The sequence below is a fragment of the Eurytemora carolleeae genome, unplaced genomic scaffold, assembly GCF_000591075.1.
Source record: "Eurytemora carolleeae unplaced genomic scaffold, Eaff_2.0 scaffold177, whole genome shotgun sequence".
Classification (NCBI taxonomy): Eukaryota; Metazoa; Arthropoda; class Copepoda; order Calanoida; family Temoridae; genus Eurytemora; species Eurytemora carolleeae.
Window position 1 is genome coordinate 130,339 of NW_019396082.1, and position 21,533 is coordinate 151,871.

The 21,533-nt window shown below is 32.5% G+C and overlaps 3 protein-coding genes across 3 annotated transcripts in view; all 3 read left to right on the forward strand.

The window, feature by feature from the left end:
- The window catches only part of LOC111717455 (acyl-CoA dehydrogenase family member 10), a 34,745-nt gene extending 17,936 nt beyond the window's left edge, over nt 1-16,809 (forward strand). Inside the window, exons 20-36 of the mRNA XM_023492958.1 lie at nt 29-59; nt 2,625-2,722; nt 3,814-3,872; nt 4,046-4,169; nt 4,404-4,525; nt 7,612-7,726; nt 8,591-8,729; nt 9,057-9,123; nt 9,656-9,756; nt 9,875-9,930; nt 11,084-11,158; nt 12,394-12,439; nt 13,500-13,611; nt 13,983-14,052; nt 14,411-14,488; nt 14,931-15,001; nt 16,332-16,809. Coding sequence (XP_023348726.1) covers nt 29-59; nt 2,625-2,722; nt 3,814-3,872; nt 4,046-4,169; nt 4,404-4,525; nt 7,612-7,726; nt 8,591-8,729; nt 9,057-9,123; nt 9,656-9,756; nt 9,875-9,930; nt 11,084-11,158; nt 12,394-12,439; nt 13,500-13,611; nt 13,983-14,052; nt 14,411-14,488; nt 14,931-15,001; nt 16,332-16,401 — 1,434 coding nt within the window. The 3' untranslated portion in view covers nt 16,402-16,809. The remainder of the gene's footprint in view (nt 1-28; nt 60-2,624; nt 2,723-3,813; nt 3,873-4,045; nt 4,170-4,403; nt 4,526-7,611; nt 7,727-8,590; nt 8,730-9,056; nt 9,124-9,655; nt 9,757-9,874; nt 9,931-11,083; nt 11,159-12,393; nt 12,440-13,499; nt 13,612-13,982; nt 14,053-14,410; nt 14,489-14,930; nt 15,002-16,331) is intronic.
- On the forward strand, nt 4,985-6,995 carry LOC111717322 (shematrin-like protein 1). The gene is made up of 2 exons (XM_023492824.1): nt 4,985-5,849; nt 5,941-6,995. Exons 1-2 carry the CDS (start codon nt 5,838-5,840, stop codon nt 6,850-6,852), a joined length of 924 nt encoding a protein of 307 aa, XP_023348592.1. The 5' UTR covers nt 4,985-5,837; the 3' UTR covers nt 6,853-6,995.
- Nucleotides 16,810-20,805: 3,996 nt separating the features above from the next.
- Nucleotides 20,806-21,533, forward strand: part of LOC111717303 (protein lin-7 homolog C) — a 5,200-nt gene continuing 4,472 nt past the window's right edge. Inside the window, exon 1 of the mRNA XM_023492806.1 lies at nt 20,806-20,956. Coding sequence (XP_023348574.1) covers nt 20,861-20,956 — 96 coding nt within the window. The 5' untranslated portion in view covers nt 20,806-20,860. The remainder of the gene's footprint in view (nt 20,957-21,533) is intronic.

Consider the following 21,533-nt stretch of genomic DNA (forward strand, 5'->3'; position numbering starts at 1 on the left):
TATTTTCTGTAATGTTAATTTATTTCAGGTTTATCTGAAGAACACAATGTCTGAACAAGGAAAATGTTTACTTTTGTTTTCTGAAATTTTTGTATCTTAAAGGGACAAACCGGCTATATGAGTTAGTTAAATGCAGTGTTGTGGACAAATTCTTTAGAATTCATTTGAGGCATAACTTTTTTAAAGATCTGTAAATCCTGAGTTTGAGCGCAAAGTCGACGTTCAAAATCGTACTGTTCGGTGTATACGTTTTCAGAATTGTTTTTTTTATTATTAAATAACGGCGACAAAAATATAAACAAAATTCGACAGTAAACTAATTAGTTGTTTAGGAACAGGTTGAGAAAATAAAAATTAACTCTTATCATCGAAAATAAGTAATCTTTTTCAATTATTAGTTTCTATAATCTCTCTTTAATTAAAAAGATTTTCTGCAGATTTTCTGGAAATTTTATTAAAAAAACGACATTTGAAGAATTTGAAGAAATCTGCGAACAAATTCATAGAAAATAAGAAATTCAATATAATGATGAAAAAGGAAATAATTGATTCCAACATTGATTTATTTCTTTTAAGAAATATGTTCCTAAACATCTCATTAGTTTACTATAGAATTTTTACTATATTTTTCGTTGTCGTTATTTAATAATTTAAAAAAAACGATTCTGAAAACGTACCCACACAAGCTCATGATTTTGAACGTCGACTCAGTAATTATACATCGTTTTATATGTCTCAACTCAAATGAATTTGTCCACAACACTGCAAACTCAGTTTAACTCCCTTATATAGCCGGTCCGTCCCTTTAAATTCTTTTTTTAATATACAAGATTGCCCACAAAGGATGGGGCCTAAATGACGACCTCAAACTTAAAAATAACAATTACAAAGGGTGAATTTTGTTTACTGCACGTTGGCATTTTTTATGATATACTTGGTAATTAAGCATGGAAATTAATATATTTAATTCTCCGAATTTAATGATTTTGAGCCGCATCTCAAATCAGCCAAAAACCGGTTTCAATTGAGCGCCGGCTTAAGTCTTGAATCATTTAATACAATTTGCTGAACTAACCATATTTGAGCCGCGTCTTAAATTTAAGGAGCGGCTCAAATTCTTTAAATTCGGCCTCAGGAATTTAAAGATAAAAGAATGAATAAATTCTTGACAAGAATCTTTGTAGTTTCATGCTTTGTAGTTAACCCTATACTTCTCAGTATCATTTAGTATAGTCCCAGCTGAATGATTCCGCAAATTTTAAAGCTAAGCGCGAAAAATAAACTGTTTAATGTACATTGTACAACGGATTTTACATGAGCTGTATGATTATGAAAAAGAAATGTTTAAAATGTTGTCAATTTGTTTAAATGATTATTTTAACTTTTTGTACAGGACACACTTTCTACAACTGTTAAAGGTCAAAAGTAGTTTTGAAAATTATCAAACATATGCTGTCGTGGATTAGAACTCACTCAGTGCAAGACGTGGTTTGCAAGTTTTATCTATATATAAATTTGGCTTGTCTGTTTGTCTGTCTGTTTGTCTGTTTGTATCCAATAAACGTCAAAACGGCTGAACAGATCGGGCCCAAATTTTTTGTGGGACATCTAGGGACCCCAGGGAAGGTTTATGAATGATTGAAATTTTAAATATTTGTTTCCATCAAAATTCGATCGTCATTAAATTTTTAAAAATTTTGAAAATCCGCGAAATTTTTTGTGAAAATCCGCGAATTATTTTTGTTTTGTTTTACGATGTACACAAAGAGAACATGTTCACAATTAATTTAGGAGATGGGCGCGAAGCGCCCTCTAAGGCTAGAAAGAAGGGCGCGAAGCGCCTTGAATTTCTAGTATTTTAAATTTTATCATGAGTTCTTAACACTTCGAAAGAATGAGAGCAAGGAAATAAAAAGGAAGGATTTTATAATGCGATAAAGAACTTCATCTGAGGTTGAGACGGGTTGGAAGATTCCGAGATTTGGGTCCATTCTGCTTCCTTAGAAGTACGGGATTTATAGTCCTGTTCTAGTTTCCTTGGAAGTAGGGGATTTATAGTCCTGTTCTAGCTACTTTGGAAATAGGGGATTTATAGTCCTGTTTTATCTTCTCTGGAAGTACGGGATTTATAGTCCTGTTCTAGCTTCTTTGGAAGTACGTTATTTATAGTCCTGTTCTAGCTTCTTTGGAAGTAGGGGATTTATAGCCCTGTTCTAGCTTCTTTGGAAGTACAGGAAATGAGTCCTGAGGCCGAATTTAAAGAAGTTGAACCGCTCGCTAAACCGCTAATAACCGGTTCAAATCTCGAATCACTGATAATAATTTTTGACTGAAGCCAACCATGTTTGAACCACGTCTCATATTTGAATCACGTCTAGACGTGGTTCAAATTCTCTAAATTCGGCCACTGAAGTGAAAAACCCAATTTGAACGCAAAAACAATTTGAAAAATAATTAAAGAATGTATGCACAAAGTATAAGATGTAACAATTTCAGAAGTTGTTCAAATTATACAAAATGCTTCTTTAATAAGAAAATATTTATTAGTTTTCCAATTTTAACAATTGATATATATATTATAAGATGTTTTCAGTTTTTAGAAAAAAGCAACATTTGATTGACAGGACTTGATCCTTCCACCTGGAACTTCTATTTAAGTTTCGGTCTCTTCCGTATCTCTGCAATCCTTCAAGGGGTTTATAAACGCTCTCTACGGAACCAGGTTATAAAAGGGATTGTTCACTTAGTTAAAAATAGATTTTAAAAAACACAATTTTTGGAATGGGGCCCTCCAGCTGCTCCAATACAAAGATGGCAATGCATGATATGCCCTTGAAAGCGGTTTTTTTCAATTTTGGGTTCTCTACAAAACGGAAAGGGAAAACATTATCAGAATTAAACACTATTAGTTTCTTCTAGTTTTCTGAATGAAAAAGGTTGTTATATTGACAGTTTTGTATTGACAATTCTTTTAAAATATTTAGGATATTACTATATGGTTTATTTAAGAATTTGGAGCTCTTGGAAATTCAAGTTTAAAATTAATAACTTGGTAATGATTCAACAAAGTTGGTATTTAACCCTTGTGAACCTTCTGACACATGTTTATTACAATAAATAACAATGAAAAATGAGTTGAATAAAGGTTCCTAAACCTAAAGGGACTGTTCACATAATAACATCAGTGTTTTCAACTTAAAGGGACCGAACACGCAGTTTTAAGTGAACCTCTATTTACAGAGTGGCATATTCGATTCACAACCTTTGTTTGAGCAATAATTTAAAAAATTTTGAATAGATCTTGATTCTATATTTTTTCTAAAAAATGATGATTTACAATCTAATAATTATGTTTGTACATGTGCAATTGTATCGTACAGCGCCTGCAGCTGGTAATGGGCAAAAACTTGGTTTATTATCTGGAAATTTTAGGGTTTTTGATATTAAATATATTAAATATTAAATTTATTAAAGGGAGTGACCGGTTATGTCTCAAATCAATCCGAAAAGAGTTTTCCACAACACTGCATACTCAGTTCAACTACCTTACTTAGCCGGTCACTCCCTTTAAATATATTAAAGTTTGCACAAATTTTATCCTTTAAAATTTATTTGGAAAAACGATATTTTTTTGGCATATATCATCCCTCAGGGTCAAAATTTGGCATAGTGCTGAGGAAAGCAGATTTTAGACTATTCATTTTTTTTGGAACCCTTTACAAATACAATTAAATCTTGAAAAATTATAAAATTATAATATATTTTTCATCACTAGCTTCGGCCTAGAGACTTGGCTTACTTATTAATGTTTAGGCAAGTGGAGTCAACGCCACTGCAGCTGGGGACTTGGCAAAAAGATTTGCAAATCTGAGGAAAATGAAAATAAAATGTTTCTCTCAATTTTTTACGAATTGTTAATGTAAAGTTTTTTGTAACAAATGGTAAAAAAAAAACCATAAAACCTTTTTTAAAGGAAAATTGTTTTTATAGCTTCCAAATTATGGTTGTCTCAAAGTTTCAAAGTAAAACATTTTTCTTCTCTTAGTTTAAGCATTGCTGGACGGACTAGTAACCTTCAAACTAACAGACATTTTAGCTCACAGACAGCTACTTCTTCAAGAAGATGTTTTAGTAGTTCTGCTTCACAATGGTCATCAGCATCAGGATCAGTAGGTAATCTTCATCCTACCCATATATAAATAAAAATTAATTATATTATTTCTAATAAATAACAGTGCACAATGATGGCACAATATAATGATTTAATAAACAGAAATAATTTAAATCTTTTAAAACTAGTTTATTCAGCTCAGGTGTTTGTTCAGAGTATGAAAGATATGAATTCAATTCATTAGAAACAATTTAATTTAGTTAATCCATTATAAAAGTGTCAACCTCTGTAGTTCTCTGTAAAGGAATCTGAGACCTGGACTGTGCATCCCAAGATTGAGAAGCTCAAAGCTAAAGCTAAAGCTGAAGGACTTTGGAATCTGTTCCTTCCAGTCGAAGCAGATCCTACGATTAAGTATGTTTGTTTAAGTTTAGATTTAACACAGCGTAGAATAAGGCAATGTAGATAATGCTACAATCTATACATAAATTTGACTTGTCTGTTTGTTGGTTTGTTTGTCTGTTTGTTTGTAACCAATAAACGTCAAAACGGCTTAACCGATCGGGCCCAATTTTTTTGTGTGACATCACGTGACCACAGGGAAGGTGTATGAATGATAAAAAAATGTGTTTAAAAGGTTTTTAATTTTGTGAAAAATTTAAATTCTTGAAAATCCGCGAATTTTTTTTTTTAAACCCGCAAAAATTTTTTTCTTCTTTGTTTTAAAATGTGAACAAAAAGAACAGGTTCACAATCTAAATAGAAGATGGGCGCAAAGCGCCCTAAAAGCCTAGTATTTTTATATTTAGGATACTAGGCTTTTACTTCTTTTTCAACTTTTTACTGGGCTTTTTTTGTGAGCATCTTCTCTTTGTACAGTGTAAAATTTTTATTTTTTTATTTGGGGATTTCCTAATATTTTTTCAAGCATTTTCAAAAAATATTTTACGGTTACATATTTAAGGTCTGATTGCCCATAAACCTTCCCTGGGGCCATGTGAGGTCCCACACAAAATTTGGGCCTGATCGGTTTAGCCGTTTTGACATTTATTGGATACAAATAACAGACAAACAAACAAAGAGACAGACAGCCAAGCTAAATTTATATATTAAAGATAGGAATCGTGGTCATGTCACACCAATTTTTTTATTTGATTCAGCCGTTTCCTAGTTCATGATTTGGTTTGATTTGATTTATGATCCTTAAGGAGGAGAGTAAATACTACTTTTGGGTTTTGAGAGCTGAAAGAGCAACATTTTAAATTGAATTAGAATCTTGAAGTTTTTGTTCAAATCAATTGTTACTTTAAATTAAAAATTGCATAATCAAGGTTCCCACGACCTTTTTGCACAGGACAAATAAGTCTAAATCTTAATTTAATGGTCACTGAACACCATGGGAAAGGTTTGCGAAAAGTAGAAAGTGTTTTAGAGACAAATTAAATATACTTATTATTACATTTAATGTTTATGATTACATTTGAAAAAAAGTAATTAAGGGTGTGGGGGGGGGGGGGTTGTAAAGGATTAATTTCCATCCTTATCCCTTTTAAGTGTAAAGCTATACGCATTCTTGAGTTTATCATTTAATCCTGGATTTTCAAATTCTTGGAACCATTTTTCAATCTACAGTGTGGGAAGTGTTAAAGTTTCAGCTCCTTGTATATAAACCAGCAGTGAGCATTTAGAATTCAGTTCAACCCAAGCTTAACTATCAACAACAGAGATGGGGTTAATGGTTCGTATGTATTTTTAGTATTCATAAATTATTTGTTTATTTATGAAATAATACTAATGATAATATTGTTTTTGATATATTCCTTTTGCAGGTGGGAGTTTTTATCAGTATCCTTGCTGTGGCTTTATCAGAGCCTGGATATGGATACTATGGAGGATATTCTCCATATGGCTATGGATTTGGTTTTGGACATGGATATGGCTACAGTCACTTCTTGGGGAAGAGATCTGCTGATGCTGAACCAGATGCTGTAGCTGAACCTGATGCCGTAGCAGAACCAGGCTATGGTTATTATGGATATGGAGGTTATGGAAGGTTCTATGGAGGTTATGGATATGGACATGGACATGGATATGGATATGGACATGGACTTGGGCACTTCTTAGGTAAAAGGTCTGCTGATGCTGAAGCTGATCCTGGATTTGGATATGGTTATCCATACTTTGGCTATGGAGGTTTTGGATATGGAGGCTACAGATCATTTGGACATCATGGATATGGCCATGGTCACCATTTTGGAAAGAGATCTGCAAATGCTGAAGCCAGTCCTGGTTTTTTTGGTGGCTTTGGGTATCCTTACAGAAATTATGGCTATGGAGGCTATGGAAGTTATGGTGGATATGGCTATGGTCATCATCATCATTTTGGAAAACGATCTGCCGATGCTTCTCCAGCTGCTGAAGCAGCTCCTGAACCTTCCCCTGAAGCAGCACCAGCTGCAGAGCCAGTACCTGATGCAGATGCGGTTGCAGAAGCTACCCCTGAGGCTCATATTGGATACTTTGGCTCACCTTATGGTCATGGCTATTATTCCCCATACATTTTCAGTCCATATGTTTATGGTCACCACCTTGGTAAAAGATCTGCTGAGCCAATATTTGGTCTCTTTGGCTTTGGACATGGACATGGTCATGGATATGGTCATGGATATGGTCATCGCTATGGGCATTCATACAGGCCACATCATCATCATGGTCATGGACACCACCATCATGGGAGATGATCATCACATGAAGAAGTTTAAACCAGATAACCAAGAGTTCAGAAGAAAAGATTTGTGGACACTGCAAATATAGTTTCTTGATAAGTGCCCTAGTCATTAGATACTTACTGCATAAATTATTAATAAAGTAGTTTTGAAACCGGCATGTATTTTTAATTATTTCTTGAACGTTTTTCAAGGGTAAAATCTCCAGATATATGATTAGTATTCCAAATTAAAGAAGGTTTATTTAATCTATCCAGGGAGGATAACCCATGAATATAAAAAACATTCTTTATCAAACATAATGTGTTCTGAAATCCTTTATAGGGTTAAAGAATAGATAAAATAGAATTTTAAAGAAATAAATAAATTTCGGAGTTAAGTCATACAGTGATAGCCAGAACACTCTGCAATAAGAAGACAACTTTTAGAATCAAGTTATGACTTTAAAAAGTCCAATGAGCTTGAGACATTGGATTTGTGAAGTACCCGAATCACTAAATCAGTGATTTAATTAGTGTATAATGAAACCATTTGCTTTGTAACAACATCAACGTATTGTTATAATGTCGCCTTCCTATTCCATTGTTTTCTGGTTATCACTACAATGTTTGGTATTCCCAAAGGGATCATAATTGTTTTCTGGAGGAACAATTAATGGAGTTGATTGGAATAATAGATTTCTGCAGAAACGAAAACACAGAATTTGTAATATATTTTTACAGTTCAAATTATTTTTTAAAATGATTTCATCAAATTTGATGTAAATTTATTTAGATATGGTGCTGGTCTAACAAACCTTGAATATGCACATATTTGTGAAGTAATGGGTCTTTCTGCCTTTGCTCCTGAGATCTTTAACTGTAGTGCTCCTGACACTGGAAATATGGAGGTTTGAAAATTAAATTCATTTTATTTATCAATAACAGATTATTGATTAGGGGCCTTTAGGCCTTATAGGGACCTAAAGTGACCCCCATTTAAAGAGTGGCGTGTTTGATTTACAGCAGTACCATTAAAACATTTGACCAAAGATGACAAATGCATCCTCGTTACTATACAGAAATAATTGTAATACTTAATATCTTTACAAGCAGTTTTGCAATTAATGAATAATTGTAATTAGTATTCACTTTCTAAAAAATAGATGTTTTCATTTGAATTTTTGAAAACCGTAATGGACTTAAAATATTTGAGATATTCAAGAAATCAATGTAAACTCAGCTGCATTGAGTTCCACACTGGTTGTATACTCAAGTTTCTCAGTATTTGAGATATTCAAGAAATCAATGTAAACTCAGCTGCATTGAGTTCCACACTGGTTGTATACTCAAGTTTCTCAGTATTTGAGATATTCAAGAAATCAATGTAAACTCAGCTGCATTGAGTTCCACACTGGTTGTATACTCAAGTTTCTCAGTGATTTAAACTCCATGATGAAGATTGTACTGAGGTGCACTCAAAGACTTTTAACAGTATCACCCCTACTTTCGGGTTTTCTAGACAGTAACTTCTTAGTTTTTACATCAAAAACTAGAAATGCTCGAATAGGGGTCTAAGGGTTAAACTGTTTTAGAAAATTGAAAGTTCGCTTTGAATTTTGCTTTTATTTGATTAGAGCTTACTTTCCCTTTAATTTTTAGATCACAATAATGTTAAACTATTGGCTGATATCCTGCATATAAATATTTTTAAACAAGGCTATTAAAATGGTTTTATTTTAAACACAAGTATAAATATACATTTATATGTTTAGGTGCTTGTCAAGTATGGCAGTATTGAACATAAAGAAAGATGGTTAACCCCTTTGTTAGAAGGAAAAATCAGATCTTGTTTTGCTATGACAGAACCAAAAGTTGCTTCTTCAGACGCAACCAACATCCAAGCTTCAATAGGTTCTTAAATATAAAACTACAGCTTTATCTTTCAATGCAGTGTTACCCTTAAATGATGATACCTCAATGACGACTGTACGCATTTTGTTCAAATTGTTTTCTGGTATTTTTTTCGGTCTCTTCAGCTGTAGAAGTATTTCTTAAAGTGAAAAACCATTTAATATTGTCTAAAACAGACAAAATTTTCCGCTAGTTTTACATTAAAATTTGTTTATTTCTTCTCAAACGTCAAGCAGTTCTAACTTCATTGATGGCAAAAAATAAGAAAAACGAAGTTTATGTTGGGGTTTACAATCCTTGTAAACTGAATTTTTGAATTGTGTTTAGAGAGGGATGGGGATGAATATGTAATCAACGGACATAAATGGTGGACATCTGGAGCAATGGATCCAAGGTATATGGTTTTGTTTTAAAGGGAGTGTTCGTAAAAAATAAAAGGGGGTATAGGCTTACGGCGAAAAGTAAGCGCTTTTGATCGCTACTAATCTTACTTCTATCTGTTGCGTATATAAGGAGAAAAACGACTCATACCGAAGAAAGTAGCGTCCACACATTTTTAGAAAGTTGCAACATTGAACTCGGATCGTAAAAAAAATCAATTTAATTCCAAACAAATCATTCAGATATTACAACCAATAATCATCGATAATTTTTCGACGCATTGGTATATAGTTGATATTTCATACTATTTTTTATTTTTTATAATCTGTTACTTTTGAAAACATTTATTCCTGGTATGTGGTTTTTGATAATGAAGACGACATTTTCATGTTTTCCAGGAATGTTCGAAAATTCAGCACCAGCGAAATATTATTTTTAAAAAAAGTGTGTCTTGAATTCTTCTTCTATTGGGATAACAGCTTCAAGTTGACTTGAAATGAGTTTGGCCTTAAATATTAATAATATTTAAAATAATAATGATTTAGGACAGAACTATGCGTATTCATGGGTAAAACAGATTCCAGTGCTGCTCGGCATAAACAGCAGTCAATGATTTTACTACCGTTCAAGTCTCCAGGAGTTAAAGGTAAAGAAAAGGCCTCCTACAGCTTTTTAGTTTTTGTATTGTAACGTATATTTTGTTATCTGCGTTTTTTTCAGCCTCTGTACTGTTAACTATTTTTCATGCTTAGATTTTATTTTAGTGCTCCGGCCTCTCAGTGTGTATGGGACTAAAGACTCTCCTGGAGGTCATGCCGAGGTTAGATTATGGTTTATAGGTCGACTAGAAGAGTTAAGAAGTAAGATAGAATAATTGGAGAAATATTAGAAAAAATCTAGAATTTTTAAGAGGCAAAGATTTATGTTTGCATGTTTTTACAATTCTTGCAATCATTTTTAAGAGAGTGACTGGCCACTGCTAGTAGCTAGGTATGGTATAGTTAAACTTTGAGTGCAGAATTATAAAATGAAATATCAAGATTCATTTGATACCTATTAAAACTGATTAAATAAATGCTCATATTTTTCTCTGTATGAAATGCTGCACTCTCAGTTCAACTACCAAACCCAGTCAGTCACTCCCTTGTAAGGTTTTCTCTATATACTTACAAGCCAATGCGATCAACGTCTTTTACTAATCAAACCGCTCAAATTCTGTGTTATTCATGTCGAAAATGTAACATTTTTCATTGAAAAAGTTACATATTTCTTAGTAAAATAAGGCCGACTGTATCTAATCTGACAAACAAACACACATGTGCTGCTTAAAGGGACTGTAAGCGTAGTTTCAAGTGCTTAAAGGGACTGTGAGCGTAGTTTCAAGTGTTTAAAGGGACTGTAAGCGTAGTTTCAAGTGCTTAAAGGGATTGTAAGCGTAGTTTCAAGTGCTTAAAGCAACTGTAAGCGTAGTTTCAAGTGCTTAAAGGGACTGTAAGCGTAGTTTCAAGTGCTTAAAGGGACTGTGAGCGTAGTTTCAAGTGACCCTCCATGCAAAAATGACAATGCCCGGTTCACAATTCAGTTGAAACCTGAATCCGATCAACAATGTGAACGATATTGTATTTTATAAAATTATTAATAAATTTATTGGTTTTTAAGTAAATGATATTGATAATTCATAAATGTTTTCCTACAGTAGAAATGCGCAAGTTACTTTTGTGGAGAACCCAAAACTGAAAAGGATTAATTTTAAGAATTTGAATGTTGATTATTGATATCAAATTCATACTTGATCAGACAAAGCTTTAAAGGGTACCATTGTGAATCTTTGCATTACCATCTTTGCATAGAGAATTACGCTTACAGTTCCTCAATAACTGAATTATCTGGTTTATTATTTATTTAATATTCACAAGCTTTATTTTTGAACAAAATGTTTAAATAAATAAATATGTTAGAAACATGATGTTTAGGTATTATTTGAGAATGTGCGGGTACCTACAGACAATCTTCTTCTAGGGGAAGGAAGAGGCTTCGAAATTGCTCAGGTACAATTTAAAATAAAATAATACCGTTTTTTAAAACAACTTCATTTTTACGTCACGTAGAAAAAATAGATAGTGTAATACACCACAATAAGTCTATTTAAAACAAGAGTAGAGAAAGTGTGATATACCACAATAAGTATATTTAAAACAAGGGTAGAGAAAGTGTGATAACCCACAATAATTCTATTTAAAACAAGGCCAGGTAGAGAAAGTGTGATAAACCACGATAAGTATATTAAAAACAAGGGTAGAGAAAGTGTGATAAACCACAATAAGTATATTTAAAACAAGGGTAGTGTGATAACCCACAATAATTCTATTTAAAACAAGGCCGGGTAGAGAAAGGGTGATAAACCACAATAAGTATATTTAAAACAAGGGTAGAGAAAGTGTGATAACCCACAATAATTCTATTTAAAACAAGGCCGGGTAGAGAAAGTGTGATAAACCACAATAAGTATATTTAAAACAAGGGTAGAGAAAGGGTGATAAACCACAATAAGTATATTTAAAACAAGGGTAGAGAAAGTGTGATAACCCACAATAATTCTATTGAAAACAAGGGTAGAGAAAGTGTGGTAAACCACAATAAGTTTTTAAAACAAGGGTAGAGAAAGTGTGATACACCACAATAATTCTATTTAAAACAAGGCCGGGTAGAGAAAGGGTGATAAACCACAATAAGTATATTTAAAACAAGGGTAGAGAAAGTGTGATAAACCACAATAATTCTATTTAAAAAAAGGGTAGAGAAAGGGATAACCACAAAGAATAAGCCTAAAGACGACTTGAAACATGTTGATCAATAAGATCCCAATGCTATTTAAAGTATTCTGCCTTGAATGTGGTCTTTAATTAAATGATTTAATGATTTGGCAACAGAAGAAAGAAGGTTTTAGTTACAGGGAATCATGAAAGTAATGAAACAGACAATATTGATTCCGGACAGTCGTCCTTTGTGGGTAATACTGTATATTCCATATATTTGAATATCGTTATTATTCAGGGTAAATATATTCCATATACTTGAATACAGTTATTATTCAGGGTAAATATATTCCATATACTTGAATATCGTTATTATTCAGGGTAAATATATTCCATATATTTGAATATCGTTATTATTCAGGGTAAATATATTCCATATAATTGAATATCGTTATTATTCAGGGTAAATATATTCCATATACTTGAATATCGTTAATATTCAGGGTAAATATATTCCATATATTCAGGGCAGACTGGGACCTGGTAGAATTCATCATTGCATGCGTCTCATTGGTAAACTTTATTAAACCTTTTTATATTTTAATCATTTATTATTTAAAGCGACATTTATGTATTGTATGATTTTGCACACTGCACAGTGCTTTACCTTTTCCAATAGATAATGTATTATGTAACATGTTGTGCGTCTACAAAACTGACCGTGTTCAATAGAGTGCTACCTCACTGTCCGTTCTCATAATTGCTTTATCATTAATGCGTCTAATAAGTGTGTCCACTTGCATTGTTGATTAATGTTTCCAGATACTATATATTACTATTTTATTTATAACTAGCTGAAGGGCCCGGCGTTGCCCGTGGAAAAAAATCGATTTTTTAGCCTATAACACCTATGAGTGTCCACCAAAAAATCAGCCCATTCGGTCCAGCCGTTTGGCCAGCTTTACGCAACATATATGCATACGAATGTCTTGTTTTATTATGTAGATATAAAGTTCTCTCCTTTGTTTCCTTTTCCCCTCTACTATTAACCCTTCTAATTCACCTCATTTTGATTCCTCCTTTTTCCTATTTTTTTCTCAATCACTTGCTTTACATTATACATTACATCCATTATTTGTTAATATAAAAAAATGATGGAAAAAACTTTTGAGCCCAGCCACTTGAAACAACCAGAAATAGTTAGGCTTATAGCCCTGACTATGAACTATTTCTGTACAATGGATAACATTTAAAATACTAGGCTTTTAGGGCGCTTCGCGCCTATTTTCTATTTTAATTGTGAACATTTTCTCTTTGTATACACTGTAATAATGATAATAATAATAATAAGTTCGCGGATTTTATATATAAAAAAAATCCTGGATTTTCAATATTTTATGAACAATAAAATTTTGTTGGAGGCTAATTTTTGAAATTTTGAATATCGATAAACCTTCCCTGGGATCATGTGAGGTTCATTCAGGTGAATTTAACCGTTTGTACGTTTATTGGATACAAGCAAACAAACAGACAGAAAGGCAGACAAGCAAAGTATACATATAGATATGTAAATGATAAAACCAATTGTTAGCCAAAATGCATATTTATCTATATCTCTATTTTGTATTTGAAGGAATGGCTGAAAGATGTCAGGAATTGATGATTGAGAGAGTTAAGACAAGAGTTGCATTTGGTAGACCTTTAGTAGAGCAGGGAACCATTCAACAAGATATAGCTCTGAACAGGTATATACCTTTAGTAGAGCAGGGAACCATTCAACAAGATATAGCTCTGAACAGGTATATACCTCTAGTAGAGCAGGGAACCATTCAACAAGGCTTGAAGACAAAGCTCTGAGACAGGTTAATATATCTTGATTTAGATATAATATGATATAAATATCAATGGCTTTAACCATATAAACAACTTTTTCATTAAACCAATCATAAGCGAGAGGCGATACGTATGGTTGTACAGCCAATGAAGTAAAATTAGTATTAGCTGATTTTCATAGTGTTCGATGTGACGATCTACCCCTTTTTTAATAAGATAAAAAATCAAATTAAGGTTATGTATCGTTACGTTATCAATTAATGATATTTAAACTAATTTTTAGACTTGAGATAGAACAGGCTAGACTCCTAACATTAAAAGCTGCTCATATGATGGATACAGTGGGAAACAAGGTCAGATAGGTTTCAAGGAACTGGAGGACCTAATGTCAACTGTCCAGCTCCATTTAAAGAATGGCATTTTCGTTTCACAATGATACCCTTAACACTGGAAACTAGACAGAAGGAGAAGATCAACTTTATGCTACATTAGTGGAAAGACTACAGTAGCTCCTCTAGTTTTGATTTTACACATGAATGCTACTTTTAATTTATATTATTATATAGATATATAATAGCCATACAATTAAATTGCCACCCTCTGGCTAAAACTTGAATGTTTAATTCTGATTTGATTTGACTAGCTTTCAGCTTCTTATTGTAGACCAAGCTTTGAGCTATTTTTTGCTGCTTTACCAAACTGCTTCTTTAGGTTGCTGCTCCTGAGATAGCAATGATTAAGATAGTAGCTCCAAGAATGGTCCAAAAGGTTGCAGATAGAGCAATCCAGGTAATGTTTTTATTCGAGAAAAATATCAGCATTTTACAATTTCTGTTCAGTATTACCCCTACAACTTAGTATCCAGTGAAATTCGGGGGAAATTGTTTATTCTTTAAGCCCTCAGTAGCAAAGAAGGCCAGCTAAGCATTATATCTATTTATTATGGCAATTCAAAAACCACGCATAAATTAGACATCAGCAGCTTCCCAGCTAAATAATAAGTTAGGTTTGGATTGGCCTGGTTAGCAATCATGGTTCATTGATGTATGATGCCCGGGCTAGGCCACATATAACCACAGACTTAACACCAAAGTTGTATCCTCTGTTATTTCAGAAATAATAATTCTAATTTTAGTTTTTAATAATTTTTGTAATAAATTTTGTAATAGTAGACGCGGCCCCACGGCGCCCTGCTGTAATCCCTTTTTATGATGATAAATTTAATGAACAGGCCCATGGTGGAGCTGGATTACACTCTGATCTACCCCTTGCTACTTTCTTTGGCTGGGCCCGGGCTCTCAGGTAGATTTAATCGGATTAATTCATGCACTAGGTAGATTTATCGGTTTAATTCATGCCTTAGCTAAGTTTCTAAGATAAATTCGTGGATTAGGTAGATTTCATCGGAGAAATTGGAGAAACTCATGGATTAGGTAGATTTCATTGGATAAATTCATGGATTTGGTAGATTTCCTTGGATTTATACACCGATTTGGTAGATTTCATTGTATAAATTCATGGATTAGGTAAATTTCATTTGACTCATTCATGGATTAGGTAGATTTCATTGGATTTATTCATGGATTAGGTAGATTTCATTGTTTAAATTCGTGGATTAGGTAGATTTCATTAGATTAATTCATGGATTAGGTAGATTTCTTTGTATAAATTCATGGATTTGGTAGATTTCATTGGATTAATTCATGGATTTGGTGGATTTCATTGGATTTTTACATGGATTAGGTAGATTTCATTGTATAAATTCATGGAAAAGGTAGATTTCATTTGATAAATTCATGGAATAGGTAGATTTTATTGGATAAATTCATGGATTAGGTAGATTTCATTGGATTAATTCATGGATTTGGTAGGTTTCATTGGATAAATTCATGGAATAGGTAGATTTCATTGGATAAATTCATGGATTAGGTAGAACTAATTCATGGATTAGGTAGATTTCATTGGATTAATTCATGGATTTGGTAGATTTCATTGGATTAATTCATGGAATAGGTAGATTTCATTGGACTAATTCATGTATTAGGTAGATTTCATTGGATTAATTCATGGATTTGGTAGATTTCCTTGGATTTATACACGGATTAGGTAGATTTCATTGTATAAATTCATGGATTAGGTAAATTTCATTTGACTCATTCATGGATTAGGTAGATTTCATTGGATTTATTCATGGATTAGGTAGATTTCATTGTTTAAATTCGTGGATTAGGTAGATTTCATTAGATTAATTCATGGATTAGGTAGATTTCATTGTATAAATTCATGGATTAGGTAGATTTCATTGGATTAATTCATGGATTTGGTAGATTTCATTGGATTTATTCATTGATTTGGTAGATTTCATTGGATTAATTCATGGATTTGGTAGATTTTATGGGATTTATTCATGGATTAGGTAGATTCCATTGTATAAATTCATGGATTAGGTAGATTTCATTTGATAAATTAATGGAATAGGTAGATTTCATTGGAGTAATTCATGGATTTGGTAGATTTCATTGGATTTATACACGGATTAGGTAGATTTCATTGTATAAATTCATTGATTAGGTAGATTCCATACACCTTATGATTCAATTTGAAGTTCTTGTATAGAATATGTATTATTTAGGTTTGCTGACGGTCCAGACGAGGTTCATCTTAGATCCTTGGCCAGATTTGAACTTGGGAAACATAAATAAATTTTTTCCTTTAATGGGACTGTAAGCGTCCCTGATTCACATCGGTACCCTTTAAACCTTTGAATGATTAAGGATTGCACATTTTTCCTGATTTAACTACAGAAACCTTTGCAATTGTATAACACTTTGTTTGCAAGCTGTTTTATATTTGAGGGAATTAATATTTACTTTCCATATAAATATTAACATTCGATTTTGATAACATAGTTAGATATATTCTACATTTTCCTGGAATAAATGTAACGTCATACTTGTTAAGTACACTAAAATTTTTAGGCCTTTTACACAGCATTTAATATGTTTATACACAGAAATATTTTGCTCGATGATAAGTATTCATTCATTCATATTTATATTCAACTACAAAGCACGAGATAATACAAATAACAAATCACAATTTACTATGTAGTTTGGATCCACCTAACCAGAGTTGGTTGTTTTGATTGGTTGGCCCGTTATAAGCGAATAAGAATTGTAAATAAATAGATGGATGTACAAGCAACCCAGCGGTTGAAAGCAAAAAAGTTGCTGAAAAATCTTAAAACCAGCGGTTAAAAGAAAAAAGGTTGCTGAAAATTCTTGGAACCGGTTTTTAAAAGAAAACGTTTTTCATTAAAAACTGTTTTCTAGCGTGAATTAAAGCAATTAAAGAGGTTTAAAGAAAAAAGTTTCTGAAAAATCCTGAACCTAGCGGTTGAAAGCAAAAAAGTTGCCGACAAATTTTAAAACCAGTGGTGGAAAGAGAACGTCTTTCATGAAAAATTATTTTCCATGGTGGTTAAAAGGAACCCTGTGCAAGTAGTTAAAAGGAAAAAAGTTGCTGAAAAATCTTGAGCCCAGCGGTTGAAAGCAAAAAAGTGTGTTTAACTACTAAAAAAGTTTTAAAAAGTGAATAAAAATATGAATGAAAAAAGCAGGAATTTATTGATTGAACAAATTTTAAATTTGAGAAAAAAAGGCGCATTTCTTATTCTGAACTGCGTAGAGTCTAGACTAGATCTCAACCGCCGGTTCAACCGCTCCCGCTGAGTTTTTTTCTCCAAAGTATATATCATTCGTTTACTAATCGTTTTGCAAAATAGTTTTGGTTTATAACTTAAAACGAGAAACGAGTTTACTAATCGTTTTGCAAAATAGTTTTGGTTTATAACTTTGGTCAGGGGAAAAAATTCGCATAAAGTGTAATGTAATAAAAGCAAACTTGTCTAGCAAGCAATTTTGAAATAGAATATGAAGACGACATTAAAGCAATATTAAATTGCATTTGATGTCATAAAGCAAATAGCTTTACTAATTATTCATTAAATCACTTATTAAGTGAAATGGGTCTTTTTACACTGCACAAATGCTGTGTCTCAAGCTCATTGGCCTTTTTAAAGTCATATATAAAGTCAAAAGTCGACTTCCTATTCCAGAGTTTCTGGTTATCACTGTAGCATTACTTAAAAGTCTAAAAAAAACTTTAAATGTTTAAGAAAGGCGCTTAAAGACGTTTCATAGATAACAAAATAATTGATATGACATGGACAAAGTTGTGAAATATAAAATATGTCATAAATTTAGAAAATATGATCAGTTTGACTAACCAAGAAATCAACAATATAATATACTATTAGTTTAAAGCAAAAATATGAATAATGTGTGAAGCAAAAATCAGAGAAATCGTAGAAAGAACAGGGTATGCTTTATTGGATAAAATTACTTGGAAGACAAAATTTTATTTATTTATCAATGAAAAATATTCTCCCTCTGTGAAATGTCCTGTCTATGAAATGTCCTGTCAATGAAATGTCCTGTCTATGAAATGTCCTGTCAATGAAATGTCCTGTTTATGAAATGTCCTGTCTATGAAATGTCCTGTTTATGAAATGTCCTGTCTATGAAATGTCCTGTCAATGAAATGTCCTGTCTATGAAATGTCCTGTCTATGAAATGTCCTGTCTATGAAATGTCCTGTCTAAGAAATGTCCTGTCAATGAAATGTCCTGTCTATGAAATGTCTTCAATGAAATGACCCACCCTCAAAACGATTCCTATTCGTACCAACTATTAATATTTAATTAATCATATTTAAAATCAAGTTATGGTTTTGCATAGTTTTGATGGGTTTAATTTGTTTCTATTTGAACACAGATTTGGTTTTATTTTGTTTATATTAAAACATGGAAAATACATTACTGAACTTCACAGTTATGTGTTCAGTGAATATCAGATGGAAAATATAAAATATAGAATTTCAATATTTCATATATTCATTTTATATATGTATACATTACATATTTACTTCACATTAATAAATAATAAAAAAATAATGCTGCTCTCACCATGCATCTAGTATCATTAACTGTTTATATTTCTTTGTCGTTGTTCCTTTTTAATGAAAATACCTTTACATTACTAATTGCAAGGAAATTCATGATATGAAATAAAAGCATCGAAGGATGAAAGATCCAACGAAAATAGAAATAAAAGAATGACCTAAAAACTTGAGCTTACAGATAGAAAGTAGGAGAACTGGAGTTTACAGATAGAAACTATAGGAGAACTGGAGTTTACAGAAAGAAAGTAGGAGAACTGGAATTTACAGATAGAAAGTAGGAGAACTTGAGTTTACAGATAGAAACTATAGGAGAACTGGAGTTTACAGATAGAAAGTAGGAGAACTGGAGTTTACAGATAGAAACTATAGGAGAACTGGAGTTTACAGATAGAAAGTAGGAGAACTGGGGTTTACACATTGAAACTAGGAGAACTTGAGTTTACAGATAGAAAGTAGGAGAACTGGAGTTTACAGATAGAAAGTAGGAGAACTGGAGTTTACAGATAGAAAGTAGGCTCCTATAGCGGAAAATCCCCCCCCCCCACTGTTACCCCTCTATACCTCTTTTTATTTAAAAAAATAATGTTAATTTTTTATTATGAGTGCAAAAAGTAATAGGCAAAATTTTTTTTATAACTTTTAAAGCTTTTGGTAGTTTAAGAAAATTCAAAATTACATCATTTTTAACTCTCGAAGCAGATACATGTAAAAACTAACACAAATGATAGTTTTTGGTTAGGTTTTCCTATTATTGTTTTTTTTTTCTGGGAAAATGTTGAATTTCAAAAACGAAGCTTTTCCTAAATATAATTTAGAAATATTGGAACCTTGTATTCATGGAACAAAATTATGTGGGGCCTTCTTTAAAGGCTAAAAACCTTCCAAGTCCTAGAAAAACGAATCTTGCCCATCGCCATGATCTCCGTTTGAGGTCTGTTTTAAGGATATTTCGACGTTTAAAGTGCTAATTAAAAAAATATGAGATATTTGTCACATTGCAAAATTGTGTTCTCAATAAGTTCACTTTTTTAATTATGCGAATTTTTTATCTGAACAAAGACACACTTCTATGCGAGTCCATTAGCGCCTGATCCAATCAGGGTTTAGTCATGTGTTAGTTGTCTATTCTGAACTAGAAATTGCATGGCAATATCATTATCTTCCTATCTATCTCATCATTCAATTAGAGATAAATCCTTATATCGGGGCTAAAAACAGTAATTGAAAATATTTACTTTTACTGAACCCACAGTTCAGGAGATATCAAATCAATACAACTTTTCAAAACAAAAAACGAGAAACGAGTTTACTAAGAATGATATATACTTTGGAGAAAAAAACTCAGCGGGAGCGGTTGAACCAGCGGTTGAGAATAGGAGAACTGGAGTTTACAGATAGAAAGTAGGAGAACTGGAGTTTTCAGATAGAAAGTAGGAGAAGTTTACACATAGAAACTAGGAGAACTGGAGTTAACAGATAGAAAGTAGGAGAACTGGAGTTTACACATAGGAACTTATAGGAGAACTTGAGATTACAAATAGAAAGTAGGAGAACTGGAGTTTACAAATAGAAAGTAGGAGAACCGCAGTTCACCGATGTAGGAGAAATGGAGTTTACAGATAAAAAATAGGAGAACTGGAGTTTACAGATAGAAAATAGGATAACTGGAGTTTACAGATAGAAAGTAGGAGAACTGGAGTTTACAGATAGAAAGTAGGAGAACTGTAATTTAAAGATATAGAAACTTGAAGAACTGGGGTTTACAGATAGAAAGTAGGAGAACTGGAGTTTACAGATAGAAAGTAGGAGAACTGGAATCTAAAGGTATAGAAACTTGAAGAACTGGAGTTTAGAGATAGAAAGTAGGAGAACTGGAGTTTGTAGATAGAAAGTAGGAAAACTCCAGTATTGATCATCCTTTAAGGTTTCCAGATTTCAACGACGACTTTCTGCAGACAGAATAATAAATATTTCCTGATTGCGGCATTTTTTATATTTGCGCTCAATGGCGTCAACTGACTCGAAAACATTTCATCAGTAATTAAATTTTACATTGTATTTAATCCAAATCAGCTCTGATCATATCTGAATAAAAATTTATTTAATTTGCAGAGTTTAGAGTAAACTAGATCTGGCAGAATGACGGAGATGTGCGAAAGCTTGACTCTGTCACGGGATATAAAACGCGCATGCGAACTTCTGGAGAAATTGCAAAAAAGTAAATACTGCGGAGAGGTAAATTTTGCAAACTAACTTTAAATAAATCAAATTTAAAATTTATCATAAAGGAACTATACAATTTTTTTTGTTTTGTTTTCCTAGACCCTACAGTAAAATGGAAAGTTTTATTGGCATTGTCAGATTGTGCTCACTGCACTCGGCTGTTTATTAAATTCAGTATTTAAAAAAGCAGTACAATGTTAGGAAATTTAAGAAACATTTTGATTTGGATCCGCATCTGGATTTGGTGTCACTTTTTGAACAGAATTGATTTAGATGCCCATCAAATTCTGGTTTATGAACGAGCTCTTGTCTTTTTCTATAAAGATGCTTACTTATCTAATATCTAATATCTTTAGCTAATATTAGAACGCATATAATATTCGGATCCGTCCTAGAGAACGAATTTTGGACCACCCTCCCCCCCTCCTATCAATTTTGTACATATACTTTTTTATTATTGAGGGTTAGGTTAGGTTAAGACAATTTCTGGGCCGAACGCTGCGGCTAGGATGGGCTATGGGGCCGAGCTCTGCGGCCACATGATCAATTTTACAAAATGTATAAAATTGATAGGAGGATGGGGGGGGGG